General features: G+C 37.2%; 1 protein-coding gene across 1 annotated transcript in view; it reads left to right on the forward strand.

Moving 5' to 3' along the window:
- Positions 1 to 15,713, forward strand: part of KHDRBS2 (KH RNA binding domain containing, signal transduction associated 2) — a 358,378-nt gene that overhangs the window by 184,447 nt on the left and 158,218 nt on the right. Inside the window, exon 4 of the mRNA XM_061990173.1 lies at positions 333 to 479. Within this exon, the coding sequence (XP_061846157.1) occupies positions 333 to 479 (147 nt within the window). The remainder of the gene's footprint in view (positions 1 to 332; positions 480 to 15,713) is intronic.

Here is a 15,713-nt window from a genome sequence, read left to right on the forward strand (position 1 = left end):
ATTTTTTTCTGAATAGCTAAGATTCAGACAGATTAATGCAGCCTTTCCATTATGGATTTAATGTTTCAGTACTCACTACTGGAGTATTTAGCACTTTTTCACTGTGCTGATTAAAATCTATTGTAGATTATGATTACGTTGGTTTTATCATTTAAGCACTCAAAATTGATTTTTAAATCTTTAAGTGGTTTGTTCTAGACTTTTATTTCTCAAAGGGTCTTGAAATCTGCTTATATTATATCCTTTTGTCATGTTCTCTGTAAATGCTAAATCGGTTCAAAAGTAGTGGATTCCAAATTCTAAAAAAAAAAAAACCTACCCTTTTTTCATAGGAAGAAGAACTAAGAAAAAGTGGAGAAGCCAAATATGCGCACTTGAGTGATGAGCTTCATGTATTAATTGAAGTGTTTGCTCCACCTGGGGAAGCGTATTCTCGTATGAGTCATGCCTTGGAAGAGATAAAAAAATTCCTCGTTCCTGTAAGTGGCTTACAGTATTCTTCTGGTTTGTTTTGGGATGTTTTTTTATGGTTTTGCTGCATAGAATTTGTGCCTTCTTGAAGCACCATTAGCTTTAGAGAAAAAAAAGAATCTGTTGAACATTCATCTTTCAATTTTCCATCTCAAGAGGTGCCAAATAGGCCATTAATTGTAACAATTGATCTGCTATATTTTCTAGATGTTTTATTATTTCCATTTGTCACTGGTTTTTTGCTTTCTTTTCTTGGTTTTTGGAGAGAAAAGTGGATTACTTTTCTTTTTTTCTAATTGCAGATGTTAGTCATTAGTGTGCAAATACACTTTCACTTTTGTATATGTAATGATTTATCTAAATATCTTGCCAATGAAGTTAATTAACTTCTTGTGGAACAAACAGAATGAGCAAAGCATTCCTCAGGTGTTTCTGTTCAGACAGCTTATCATGACTCAGACTGCAGTTTAGCAGTCCTCCATCCATCCTTGGAGAGTGCAGAAACATATTCTAAACCTGGGAACCTTTTCAGTTCTATTTATACTATAAATATATCGCTTTCTGAAATACTTACTTTTTCACCGTTGATTTTCTATCAAACTCTCTGAAATTTATTTTGTCCACATTTATACAGTATTCTATTATATTTTCAAACTTTAAATTTGTCCCAGAATTTACGTACATGCATACTAAATACTAAGTAAACGTTGCTTTGTGTAGTACTGGAATTTTGTGAGCTATCATCAGAGGTCTATCCTGAGACTATTTAGCAGTGTAAAAACCTTCGGAACTTACATTCCTTAAAAAAAAAAAATGTAATGAGAGCTTGATTCTATTTGTGATAAAAAAATGAAGTTCAGTAACTCTTCATATCTCTCAATAATAACAGAAGAATTTAGTCAATGCCTCTTTAGTATGAGTTATATGAAGCCAAGAGATGCATAGAGGTATTTGTATTGCAGAACTTAAACACAGTAGTTGTTGGGATTTTCCTGGCAGGGGAAAAGGAGAGTACAAGTATAGTAATTAAGTACAGAATTTTAAATCTTCACATATTTTGGAACAATAAAATACATTTTTAAGAATACAAAATAAGTAACTGAAAATTGTTTAAAAACCCAGATGGATATTTACTTTAAATAGTAAAGTTTATTGGCACCAAGTGAGTGTCCATAAATGAGCTACATTTTAAACAAGTTGACTTTGTCATTCTGATTCTCCCTTTACATCCTCTTATTTTGCTTCCAGTTTGGGAAGACTGGTAATAAAATACTATTTCAGATTCTGGGAAATAGCTGTGAGACAAGAAAGTGTTTTTATTATTATTTCTGACTGTGTTGAACATACAATATGAGAGACAAATTAGGTCACAGTTGTACTGCAGGCAACATAATATGGAATGACACTTTGGCTGCAAGTTAATGTGAAAGATCTGCTAAGCCATAACACTAAAAGAAAAATTATAGTTAAATAACATATTCCTGAAAAGTCTGGAGTGTTACAGCTAAAAATGGTAACAGGGCCAATAACAAAGATTGCCAATCTCTATCCTTTGAATAACCCTATTTCCAGTTGTTTGTGACTTTGACAAACTTTAATTTCTTTCTAAGACATCCCTGTTTAAAGTTGTCTTTATATGTCCTCTTTATTCTGGAAGAGAACTCCTGCATTATAGCATGATGCCATTCCTATGCCCATTACGTATTCTATCCTGACTGAGAAAATCTTCTCTGGGTGAATAAGGGAGACAGAGCAGTCTGCAATGAGAGTGGTGTTAAAATTTGTGGTATATTGCTGTTGTAAATATTAAACATCTGCACAAGCATATATTTTGCGTGACACATTATTTATTGATAAGGATTATATGTATTTTCTAGCACAAGTATAATACTGCAGGAAGTATAAAAACAGGTTGTTTGTTACAAGACTTTGAACTTTATTGGCAGTGGCAATAATCATCCAAGACAAGTAACAATTGTACTTTATGACTTGTTTGTTGGTTTTATCCCCTTTGCTGCATTTCAGATTTACAACAGTTTACAAAGCAATTATTAACTGGCTAGTTACAACATGCATCAAGGGGTTTACACTCAAAAAGCTTGCATTAGACAATTCCCTTTTTGTTCTCTGTTTACAACATCTCTTGAATTTGTGTTATGATGGTTTGTTTTATATAAGACCTAATTTATTGCAGCAGTGAGTACTAGAATTCCATGACAGGGATGAAAGCAGTAGAAACTTTACAGTTTTATTTATACGAAATCAAGTATATAATAACCTACTCAAGTGAGTTTTCATACTGCTTATGAATTTTGTGAAGTTTAAGTGAAGTACTGCCCTCAGAAATTACATTGATTGCATCAGTTAGATGGGGTAATGTTTTTGTATTTTATCTGTTTTACTGAGGTTGAATGGTTTTTTTAAATGCCTATGAAATATAATGATAGAAAAAGGGAAAACTGTAGAATAGGATCGAGGGAAAAAAAAAGCTTATTAGCTGAAGCAAAATGATAATTAACAAATACTTTTGATTAAAATTTGATTAACTAATTTTCACCTTCGACCTTGGCCAAGAAGAGTACCAAAATTTTTGCTGCTAAGTTTTCATGTCCACATGAGGGTAGAAACTAAGCACTGCTCTTTACACTGACTGCTGCACATGTTAACACATTTCAAAGCTGCAGGCAGCTCGGCCTCAGGTGGTGCACTGGGATCCCTCCCAACAGGCACTGAAATGAATCATTGTACCCTAAATATCTGTAACCTTTGGTAGTTCACCGACTGACACATTTTGAAAACCAAGCTGCTTCATTTGCTGTCTGCTGCTTCCGTTTTGCAAATGGCTTGAGGTTTATGTGGGAGCTGCCCTCGGGGTGTTGCTAACTGGTGGATAAGATTTATATTGCAGCTGGCGTTTTTAGATCTTTTGTGGGTTTTATGCTAAAATTTGGCTTTTTGGAAGGGTATTATATCCAATTACTAGTAGATATGGTCCTCCATTTTATTTTGAAGTTTAACTATGAAAATGTGAATATACCTGAAACAGATCAAAGGACCCATAACTAAGTAAATAAGATCAATAACTTGGAAATTTGAAACACAACTCTCCTCTCTGTTGCATTTTTGTCAACCTTGTAAAAATAAAGACCAAAATATACTTTCACAAGTCAAGATTCTAGCCTAAATACCAAATTTGGAACCAATGTTAACATAATGTAAGTTATCTGGTATTAGCTGTGTGGAAAGTACAGTTAAGGGGAGGACATCTGTTTTGGAGATTCACGTCTGTGGCTAACACAGATTTAATAAAATCCATAGGTATCAGACTGTCGAATACTTCTCACACCAAACTGCCAGGAAACTAGGTCTGGGTAAGGAACCTAAGGCTGATGTTATTTCTCTGTGCCTTAGAATGGGACACAGGGTCAGTGAACTAGAAGGGAAAATATTTAAAATGGCAATATGAGGAGGAAATAGGTTCAAAGCTTTTTAACCTTTACTGATTTTAATAGCTATTAAATGCTCTGAAGCTTTCTTCACAATCAGTGAGCAATGAAATACTACATCGTTCTTATCAGAGATAGTATTTTGATTTACAACCAAGTTGACAAATGTGTTTTCTGAACAAGCTGTAATTTCCATAGAGTAAGGGGCCGTACCGTCTCTAGGAGTTCTGTGTTTCTTAACCACGTACATAATCTTTTTTCTGATATCCATTTTTATCCTTTTAAGCAGAGTACTTTTATTTGACATAGTTAGCATACCCGAGGATGAGGAGGGAAGCAGATACTGATCATCCATTTTATGTGTGAGTGCTCTATAATAGGGAGCTATTATGAAGAGGGCAGGTTGCAGCTGCAGTGACACAACCACTTTACAGAGGTTGTTTACAAGTGTGCGGTCAGATGATCAGAAATTGAACCAATTACCACTTTAAGAGATGCTGTTCAACTTATTTACATACATTTTCCTAGCCACTTCTGTCTGCATCAATTTGAACCATATTGGCAACACTCAAGTGCTGTGAAGTAACACACAGTTGTTTAATGATGCATACTCGCTCGTGATCATCTGCCTGTATACCTCGATATTTTCTGAGGGTATTGATCAGATGAGATTCCTTTATGAGGAATTAGTGTGATGGGCAGCAGGTGAGTGCAGGATTTTATGTTGCTGCTGTTGTGAATTCCACTTAAAATGTCTTCCAGATTTTCCAGTAGATGCCTAAGTCTCTTATTGACTAGTTAACTTCAAGCCTTTTATATCAAATTGCTCCATACAGAATCACAGAATCCTAAGGGTTGGAAGGACCTCAAAAGATCATCTAGTCCAACCCAGCTGTAGGAACACCTAAAGTAGGTCACACAGGAACTCATCCAGGTGTGTTTTGAATGTCTCCAGAGATGAAGACCCAACAACCCATTTGGGCAGCCTGTTCCAGTGTTCCCTCACCCTCATAGTGAAGAAATTTTTCCTTGTGTTTCTTTGGAACCTCTTATGTTCCAGCTTGTACCCATTGTCCCTTGTCCTATCACTGGACATCACTGAGAACAGCCTAGCTCCATCCTACTGACATCAGCCCTTTATGTATTTGTAAACCTTAATGAGGTCACCTCTCAGTGTATTCTTCTCCAAGCCCCAGCTCCCTCAGCCTTTCATCGTAAGAGAGATGCTCCACTCCATCATCTTGGTGTCCCTGTGCTGAACTCTCCAGCAGCTCCCTGTCCTTCTTGAACTGAGGGGCCCAGAACTGGACACAATATTCTAGATGAGGTCTCACAAGGGCAGAGTAGAGAGGGAGGAGAACCTCTCTCAACCTCTCTTCTAATACACCCCAGGACGCCATTGGCATTCTAAACCATGAGGACACATTGCTGGCTCATGGCCATCCTAGAAGTATGTATGAAAAAAATGAGATTTGATGGGAATTGAAAAGGAACTTTAATACCAGTTTGTTTCAGTGATCTTTGAGTTTAATCCCTTGAAGGTCTTCTTCTAGCTACTATTTGGAAAGAAATTGGTTTATTTCAAACATTCATTTACTAGATGTATAGTAACATCTGTATACAGCAGACCAAAGTTACTGATGATTGTTATGCCATGTTGTACTGGCTGTATTGTAGTACACACAGCACACAGTAACAATTTTTTGTCAAAACACAGTTTTGACTAGTTTATAATAAGCATATGTAGGTAGACTAACTTTCACATGTTTTATTAGCCATCTGAATTCCTTCTGTGCTACAGTATAATAAGAAATATCTACTTACATACCGTTTCATTCTCCATGGTTTTGTAATTTTACTTTTGTTCCTAATAAGCTGTATTATTGGATGGGATTTCAGTCTCCTTCTCTTTCAAAGAACCTCAACAGGCAAAACATTTCCGTATATTAATGAGCAGCAGCATAGCTCCATCTTTGAAAGAGACATCTTTTGTACCTGTCAAAGTAAATAATTTGTACTTACACATTCTGTAAAGATACTTGCAGTATTAAATAATTAGTACAGCAATTATTTTGAAATTGTGGTAAGAAAATTATTTGAGCAGCTGTTTCAGTTGTGCTAACTTCTGTGTAATTTATCTAGCAATTTCACACAGAGGTTTTGACAAACAAGGGAAAGAAATTCAAAGATTCTGTCAAAGCCTAAAATGTCACATTGCTTTACCTCTTGAGAGCATTTTTCCTCAATATGACTTATCTAATCAAATGATTATAAATACATTAAAACACAACTGTTCTCAAGAGAGTTACCATGACTTGTGGACAGTGATTCTTGACATTTACAGACTCTGGAGGTTTTCTTAACCATGATACTGACCAACTGAGCAGCAGCAATTGTATAGTTTAAATCACCCTTATTAGGTTTGCTGAAAATAATGTTAAAGCTGTCCCTCAAAGTGAAGGTTTAGAGGTGGAGATGTACAATGATGCGTCCTTTTTAATGAAAATTAAACTGCAGATTTCTCAACTGACCAAGTTTTTTTGTACTTACTGATGTACAATATAGACAACTGGCTTTTTTTCTTCTACAAAGTTATAAAATAGGCACATAATTCCTTTTATATTGCGTAATGAGTGGGTCACCTGTTGGCATGCCAAACCAAGAAGTACCTACTCCAAGTGGATTAAGAGACATGGCCAGAGTTTAAATTAATATTTACAACTTTCTTAGTGAGTCTGTCTTCATCAGCATTTTTATAGGTTTGTCTCACTGCTTTCTCTTGCCATGGTGTAGGTTTTTTTCATCAGTGGCAGATCAGAATCAATCATTCAGGCAACAAAATTCTTGCAGAGAAATTTGAATCCTTATTATCAAGAAGTTAGTCATAGTATTGCACATTAAACTGTACATTAAATCTTCAGATTGGGGAAGAGGAGACTGAGGGATGACCTCATTAATGTTTACAAATACGTAAAGGGTGGCTGTCCGGAGGATGGAGCCAGTCTGTTCTCAGTGATAGCCAATGATAGGACAAGGGGCAACGGGTATAAACTGGAACATAAGATGTTACAAAGAAATGCAAAGAAGAAATTCTTCACTGTGAGGGTGAGGAAGCACTGGCACAGGCTGCCCAGATGGGTTATGGAGTCTCCTTCTCTGGGGACATTCAAAACCCACCTGGATGAGTTCCTGTGTGACCTACTCTATGTGGCCTGCTCTGGCAGGGGGATTGGACTAGACAATCCTTCCAACCCTTAAGATTCTCTGATTCTGTGATTCTGTGTTCCTGCAGCTTCTTGGGGTCAAATTTTGAATCTTTTTGAGGCAGCATACAGACCATATTTCTCTGTACCCTGTGGTAGATTTTTCTCCTCTGCCATGAGCTTTCAGCTGCCTTTTTGAAAACTGGTTACATGGCCTCAGAAGGTCATCAGGTAGCAATGAGTTTCACAGTTATGTACTGTGTTAAAAGAAAAAACAAAAACAAAAACTCACATCCTCTTGTTTGTGTAAAGTAACTGCTTAGCACTTCATGAGTGCCCTCATCTTCATATGTGGCTAAAAGCAATAGATAATCTTATAAGTCTACTATTTACATTGCTCTGGATTTGATTCTTTTCTAAGCCCCCCCATCTTCTACACAGAAGCCTAACCTTTTACTGTTCTTTCCATGTCTTGTCGTGTCTTTCTTAGCTTCCTGTTTCTTTAGTTTTGTTGACTGGGATGGCCAGGATGGCACATAGTAGCCTCATCTTGGTAATCAAGAAGCAGTAGATTAATGAAATGGATCTTGTTATTTTATGTTTTAGTGCTAGTTTGTTTTATTTTGTGGTACGATATACCATTCTGTCGGCTTGCACTTGATGTTTTCCAAATGGCATTTGTAAAAAAATCCAGGGCATCAGTCTTTAATGATAATCACTAATTTAGAGCTATTTACTTTCAGTATTTCAATGTTTATCAATACTTAAATTTAATTATTTTCATGTGCATTGTTTTGCAGTAATCAACACACCACTTTTTTTTCTGACAGTTTTATTTCTAGTAATTCAATATAACTAAATCTTCAGAAATTCTTTTCAGTAAACTTTAGGCATTATTGCCCTGAAAAAATGAAATGCTCTCACTTCACTATTGATATTTTTCTTCATAATTTATAAATATGATGAGCAAAACAAATTTTTTGAATCGCTCAATAAACCCTTCTCATGAAACATAAAATTATAAAAACAGCCCAGCTATTCTTAATATTCTTTCTTCTATAATCAAAGAGGGAATTATTAATAATCCAAGTGCTCTCTCTTACCTTTTGACAGCTTTCAGTGTGGCTGATGAGAGATTTGATATCCATCTGTATAGAGCTTTTAAAAATGGATGTCTCATCTGCTCTGTGCCATGCCATGTGACATAAACCTGTTCAGAAATTATCTATATGAAAGGTAAAGATACATTAATCCACAGAATAGACTTGCACAAGACCCGTGACAACAGCCTGAGTACATTCAGGATGTGCTAACGTGAGGTTTCAGTAAGTAAAGGTGATATATTTGTATATATTCATGATGCTTTGAAACATTTAAAGTGTCCTAATGGCAAGGAATAATATGACAACACTTTATTGGCATGGGAGATTTTTAAAAGAAAATGTAAGCTCAAATATCAAGTTGAAAACAAAGTTGGTTGACCATCAGCTTTCTACAGAAAAATAGTAAGTTTAGTTGAATATGGTTATGGTTCAGCCTCAGTGAGGAAGGTATGGTGAGTTATAAACAAGCACTGTGTAAAAATCTGGAAAAGAATCAGAAGACAGATTAACAACAGTTAAATTTATAAAATAAAAATTCCATATTTAATTGATAAGTTGGGAAGAAAATATGTGGCCATCAATGCAATGGTAAGAAAAATGAGTTCAAGGAATATTAGAAATAAATGGAATCCTAAAAAAAAAAGATTCAGACTTCAATCCCTGAAGATAATAGCCTTTTTTAAGAATATTAATGATGCAGATAAAGCAGAATGTTTCCATAAATATCAGTTGTGTAGCTGGAAAAAATAGAAGATAGTTGTATGTCACTGAAATGATGCAGTACTTTGCAGTCACACAGTTAATGTTACTTTTTTAAAAAAAATTATTAGAAAAAAGTTAGGAAACTAGAGAAGACGTCATAGTGTGCTGGTCTGACAGCAGTTTTGTGAACAGCAGAGCTGACAAAGGCTGATTTCTAAGTTTGTGTGTCATGTTTGCATTTTGGGGTGTCAGCTGTGGAATGTGTTCACTGTGTGAAACTCTATGTATTTCAGACATACACAACTTCCTTCGTTTGTGGGGACCTAATGGGGACATTTGCTTTTCAGTAAGGGCATTAACAGTATCTCACTCTTCTGGATGAGCACATTCATGAAACTGGAAGCACTGTGAGACATCGGTCAGATAGAGCTGCAGCTGACCAGTGAGTCAAAAGTTAATTGAGTTGGAATGACAAGCAGAGAAATAGAAACATGGATAGTGAAAAAGAAAATTGCAATTGCAATATAGTGAAAAAGAAAATTGCAATTGCAGTGTGATTGTCATGGTTATGCTGTGACCAGCCTCACACCAATCCTTCACTTAATATTTGGGAGAGATTGCACTTATAAAATATTGAGGAAACAATCAAACCACTGCTTTAATGTTTTTATGGCTTGAAAAAAAAATTGTCAACAAATCTGATTTAATAATAAATGAAAAAGTTTGTTGATAATGTTGTATTAGTGACACCTGAATCCTGTGAAAATCTACTATTTTTATGATGTGACAGGGCTCAAAACTTCATAATAAGAAAGTTTCCCTAAATAGGTGTATCTGTAGCAATTTTCTAAAGGAGTTGGTATGTTTGCATATCAAATTTTGAAGATGGAAATTCCTGTCTTGTTATTCAATTATTTAATTTCAGCGTATTCCTCTTAGCACAGCAGGTTCCTTTGGGTGAGACCTATAGAGGCACAAGTGGTGCAGTACTTAGACCATGTAGCAAAATCTGAAGCCGTTAAGCAGGTGAAAAGATTTCATGTGTGAGTGGTGCCTCAAAGTGTAGCCCCAGCCATCAGCCCACTTACGATTCCTCAGTGTTGGGGCCTGTTCTGTTTAACGTCTTTATCAATGATCTGGATGAGGGGATCGAGTGCACCCTCAGTAAGTTTGCTCATGCTTCAAAGATGAGTGGTTGCATAGATCTGGTTGAGGATAGGAAGGCTCTTCAGAGGGACCTGGACAGACTGGATCAGTGGACTGAGGCCAATTGTATGAGGTTCAACAAGGCCAAGTGCTGGGTCCTGTAGCAGGGCCACAACAATCCCATGTAATGCTATAGGCTTGGGGATGTGTGGCTGGAAAGCTATCTTGCAGAAAAGGATCTAGGGGTGTTAATCAGCAGCCACCTGAGCATCTCATACAAGCATCCTGACATGTATCAGAAATAGTGTGACCAGCAGGACCCGGAAAGGGATTATCCCTCTGTACTCAGTGCTGGCGAGGCCTCACCTTGTATACTGTGGTCAGTTTGGGGCCCCTCACTACAAGAAGGACATTGAGGTGCCAGAGCATGTCCAGAGACAGACAGTGAAACTGGTGAAGGGTCTATGAGGAGCAGCTGAGGGAGGTGGGGATGTTCAGCCTGGAGGAGGCTGAGGAGCGACATGATCACTCTCTACAATTAGCTGAAAGGAGATTGTAGTGAGGTGACAGTTGATCTCTTCTGCCGTATAACAAGTGACAGGACAAGAGGAAATGGCCTCAAGTTGTGCTAGGAGAACTTTTTCACAGAGAGAGTTGTTAAGACACTGGAGCAGACTGCCCAGCAACATGGTGGAGTCCTCATCATTGGAGATATTTAAAAGACATGTAATGAGGTGTTGAGGGACATAGTGGGCTTGGCAGTGTGAGGTTAGTTAGACTTGATGATCTTAAAGGTCTTTTCCAACTGAAACAATTCTATGATTCTATGACAAGATACAAAAAATGTTGAGATTTAGGATACATCTTACATCTTTCCTCCTTGCTATGTTTAGACATTTTGGAAACATCATGATGAGAGTCATACCTCCAGATAAAGTAGGTGTGAAACTAGAAAAGGATTTTAATGAGAGGAATCGTTCTCTGGAGCTGCCCATAATGCATTGACTACAAAGGAAAACCGTTGGTTACTTAGAGTAAAAAAAAATGAGACTCTTCTAGGTGCATAAGCCTTTTTTAAAAAATGAAGTCTATATGAAGGGTAATCTTTCTGAAGAGTTGCATGACAACACTAGAGTCTAGTGATTGATTTTGTTCTGAATCAGCTGGAGACTTTATGGAGAAGGAAGAGTGAGGTAGTCTGGGGTCCAAAGCTGTAAATGAGAATCAGTTGAGAATGATGGGACAGAATCTTACTAGTGAACAGAAAGGAGCTTGTACAGAGAGGAAGGCTGAGGATGCATGCAAAAGTCAACAAAAGCATGCTCAGGGATAAATGGTTCATATTTCCTATTTAAATTATGACAGTTAGTATCTACATACTTGCCAGTTTCTCTCAACTATTTGAAAACTCTTTGATGCATGCATTTTTTTTTACACGTTTTACTAAGTACAGAAAAAAAATTGAACTATTTCCTTGAGACTTGTGTCATGGTTTAACCCCAGTCAGGAAATGAGTGCTATACAGCTACTCTCCCACTCTCCCCGGTGGGATGGGAAAGGGAATTGGAAGCGTGAAAGTGAGAAAACTCATGGGTTGAGATAAAGACAGTTTAATATGTACAGCAAAAGCCACAGAAGCAAAGCAAAATGAGGAATTCATTCACTATTTCTCATCAGCAGGCAGGTGTTCAGCCATCTCCAGGACAGCAGGGCTCCATCACATTTAATGGTTACTTGAGGAGACAAATACCATCACTCCAAACATCCCCCTTTCCTTCTTCTTTCCTTATCTTTATATCCATAGGGGCTAAGAAAAGCCCCTAAATGTCAAAAAGGACAAATGCATATGTAACGTGGTGCTAAGTTACACAATGAACAGCTATAACCTCTGACAAGTGATTATCCTTAAAATGTTCGGCTAAAAATCAGTGAAAGAACCAATGCTAAATTAAACAAAGATTTTGTTCTGATTCTGATTGAAATTTGTTTTCTGCCTATAAACACATCAGAAACACAGATTCTGCCTTGAATATTGACTGGTCTACACTTTTCTGTGTATCTTGCTTCGAAAAGCACTTAATAGATTTACATCAGTCTGTAAAACAAAATGCATTCAGAGTAGGAGCTTGCATAGCAAACTGAAAGCAGGTGCAGTTAAAGAGAGAGATGTTATAAAGTTCTGAAAAAATATTTGTGCTTTGGGAATCATGACAGTCTGTTTCCCTACCCCATTTTCAGTGTGGTACAGTAGGTGGTTTATGTCATAAAATGATATGAGTCCCTGATATGCTATTGCATACCTGCATGAGAATGTGCTTTTACCATTTCCATCTGTCTCCCAGTGTGAATATGTTGCAGTATATATTTAAAGAGATCTCTGTTTTAATTTGGTTAATCGGTCTTCACTCAGAGCTGAACTTTTTGCATGGTCAGAATTTGTGTTTTCTGCTGGAATGCAAAAGCCTATTTTGTTTTGTAGTACAATTGTGTATTTCTCCTGTGTAACATTTCAAACTAAACAGCTATGTTGTATCCTTATGATTAAAATGGCAAACAAAAGCTGAATGTATTTAATTTTCTGCCAAACCCCAGCCTGTTTTTATGTAAATTACTGTATCCAGGGTCCATAGTCAAAGGCTCTTTATACAGTATATCAATTAAATCTTGACTTGTACTTCAACCCTTTAATCAGTTCTGAGCTGGAAGTTATTTTATGTAGCTTAAGGCCAGAGGGAACAGAGAACCTACATTGAGTTTGTGTACATTATTATATATTCTTATAGTGTATATATTGTGTTCCATATAATGACATATATTCTTATACTTACTAGAAAGTCATAGAATCATAGAATGGCAGGGGTTGGAAGGGACCTTTAGAGATCATCTAGTCCAACTCCCCTGCAAAAGCAGGTTCACCTAGATCAGGTCACATAGGAACATGTCCAGGCGGGTCTTGAAGACCTCCCAGGAAGGAGACTCCACAACCCCTCTGGGCAGCCTGTGCCAGGGCTCCATCACCCTCACAATGAAACAGTTTTTTCTTATATTTAAATTGAACTTCTTGTGTTCAGCTTCATCCCATTACCCCTTGTCCTGTTGCTAGCAACAACAGAAAAAAGGGATGTCCCAACCTCCTGACACCCACCCTTTAGATATTTATAAATGTTAATAAGATCTCCCCTCAATCTCTGTCCCTCTTGAGCTGAGGAGCCCAGAACTGGACACAGGACTCCAGATGAGGCCTCACCAGGGCAGAGTAGAGAGGGAGAACCTCCCTCAACCTCCTGGCCACACTCTTCTTGATGCATTCCAGGATGCCATGACTATAGTACAGTGTAGTCTATTGTTGTGTAATGTTAGGCTACTAGATTTCAAGTAGCCACCCTTATGCTGAGATCACCAGATGTAGTTGTGCAGCCTGCTCAAAGGTCATGCAGCTACTTAGACAAGTACGCTGCCACTGCCTGGCACCCTCAACAGGGGAGGAAAACTACCTGAATGGACATCTGAGGACTTCTATTTACGGAGAAATGAATCTTTCCAACAAGTCTGAGCAGAGACCAAGAACCAGGGAGGGAGAATCCCTTTTTCATAATAAACCTCATAGTTTTCCTGCTGTGTACAGGACTAGAGCATTATGTGAGGCACCTTTTAAAATGTTGAATGTACATAGTATTCCTGATACAAAATTACAGAACATATATCAAGATCAGCGTGTGTGCCTAGGCGTCAACTAATTTTCAAGTTGATCTGGCTGTTCACTGTTGACTTGCTGCTCTACATAGAACCCAGACTATTCTTTAAACAATAGAACCTACTCTGTTTTAGCAACATTATAGCTTCGTTTCAGTGGCATGTTATCCCCAAGCAGATATCTCCAAGATTAAATCAGTCCCATTATACATTTTTTTTCTCTTCCTATGTACTAAGAGCAGAAGTTTCAGGAACATCTTTTTTTTCTTGCACAGATGAAGCAACCTGTAACATGTGCACACCTATACTCCATCCTTCAGCTGAAGATAGCTCTAATGTCTATTATCCAAGGGCTCAAATTTTCTCTCCTGAACATAGTCCTTGCAGTAAAGTACCATCTTCCTCTCTTCTCTTTCCCCACTAGATAGTGCTTAAAAAGGAGATCTTTTCTGCACTTTCTTTTGGATACCATTATGTGTTGTATGCCAGTTGCTAGATCCCACCAGAGAGCTTCTCTTTGAGATCCTCTAAGCTGGTGTTTATCTCATCTCTCCCATCTGGAGATTGAACCACATGTAAGGCATAAAAGAATGGAGATAATAAAAATAGAAGGATGGAAATGTGAAAGGACAACTAAGAGGAATAAAGAAAATTAATTTAATTGTGAAAATGATGAATAGCAGTAGAAAGATGCTATTGTTTAAATTTTCAGGAAAAGCAGCTTTTAAATGAACTGTAACAAATATTTGTAATGATTTTAGTCATAAAAAATTAATTCCAAAGTCTTTGAGAAAACAATACTTTTTTATATTGTCTATTGTTGTATTTTTCATTTTAAATGTAATGGAAGCATTTCATAGGAGGCTGCATGCAACAACTGGTAAACTCCACATAAAAATTACAGATTGCCATTAGTATATTAAGCCTTCTGTGTTCTTTATTTCAAAGAGAAATTCTGATCAATTATTACTGCATGCTCACACTTTTGATGAAATATTAATAACTTTCATTTTATTGAGATTGATAGACCAGCTAGGGTCCAATTTCCCATTTGAATTTTTGCTCCTTGCTGTTAAAAGAACTATTTAAAATGTCATAATACCTACAAAGATGTTGTGAGAAGGCCAACATGACATCACCTTTTCACGTATATTGGTTGAGAAATAACTGTAAAATTTACAAATTAAAAACAAAAAACACAAAAACAACACAAACCACCAAAAAACAGCCAAAAACCTCAAACCCTCAAAAACATACTCAGTAGTTGCCCTATTTGGGAGTGGAGAATCTCCCTTATGATGAAAGGCTGAGGGAGCTGGGGCTATTTAGCTTGGAGGAGACTGAGGAGAAAATATAAAAGATGGGTATCAGGATATGATAAATATGTAAAGGGTGAGTGGCAGGAGGATGGAGCCAGGCTCTTCTCAGTAATATCCAATGATAGGACAAGGGGCAATGAGTATAAGCTGGAAAACAAGAGGTTCCAAAGAAACACAAGGAAGAATTCCTTCACTGTGATGATGAGGGAGCACTGGAACAGGCTGCCCAGATGGGTTGTGGAGTCTCCTTCTCTAGAGACATTCAAAACCCACCTGGACTAGTTCCTGTGTGACCTACTCTAGGTGGGCCTGCTCTGGCAGGGGGATTGGATGATCTTTCGAGGTCCCTTCCAACCCTTAAGATTCTTTGATTCTGTGATGTTTTTTTTGAGCAAGGTCAGGGGTATTGGGGAAGAATTAGAACAGCAGGGATGGTCAAATGTTAGAAGTAAGCACAGCTGGCAAGAAAGATCAAACATGCAATAGAAAAGCCTGATGACTCAGGAAAAAGGCAATAAATCACTTTTTAAAAAAATATTTCTTTCCATAGTCATCCATATTAAATGGAGTGAGATCAGCTTTACTGAAAATTCTGTAGTGAAGTCACAGAGTACTTGCAGGCACACATTT

Source organism: Colius striatus, chromosome 2 (assembly GCF_028858725.1).
Source record: "Colius striatus isolate bColStr4 chromosome 2, bColStr4.1.hap1, whole genome shotgun sequence".
In the NCBI taxonomy this organism is placed as follows: domain Eukaryota; kingdom Metazoa; phylum Chordata; class Aves; order Coliiformes; family Coliidae; genus Colius; species Colius striatus.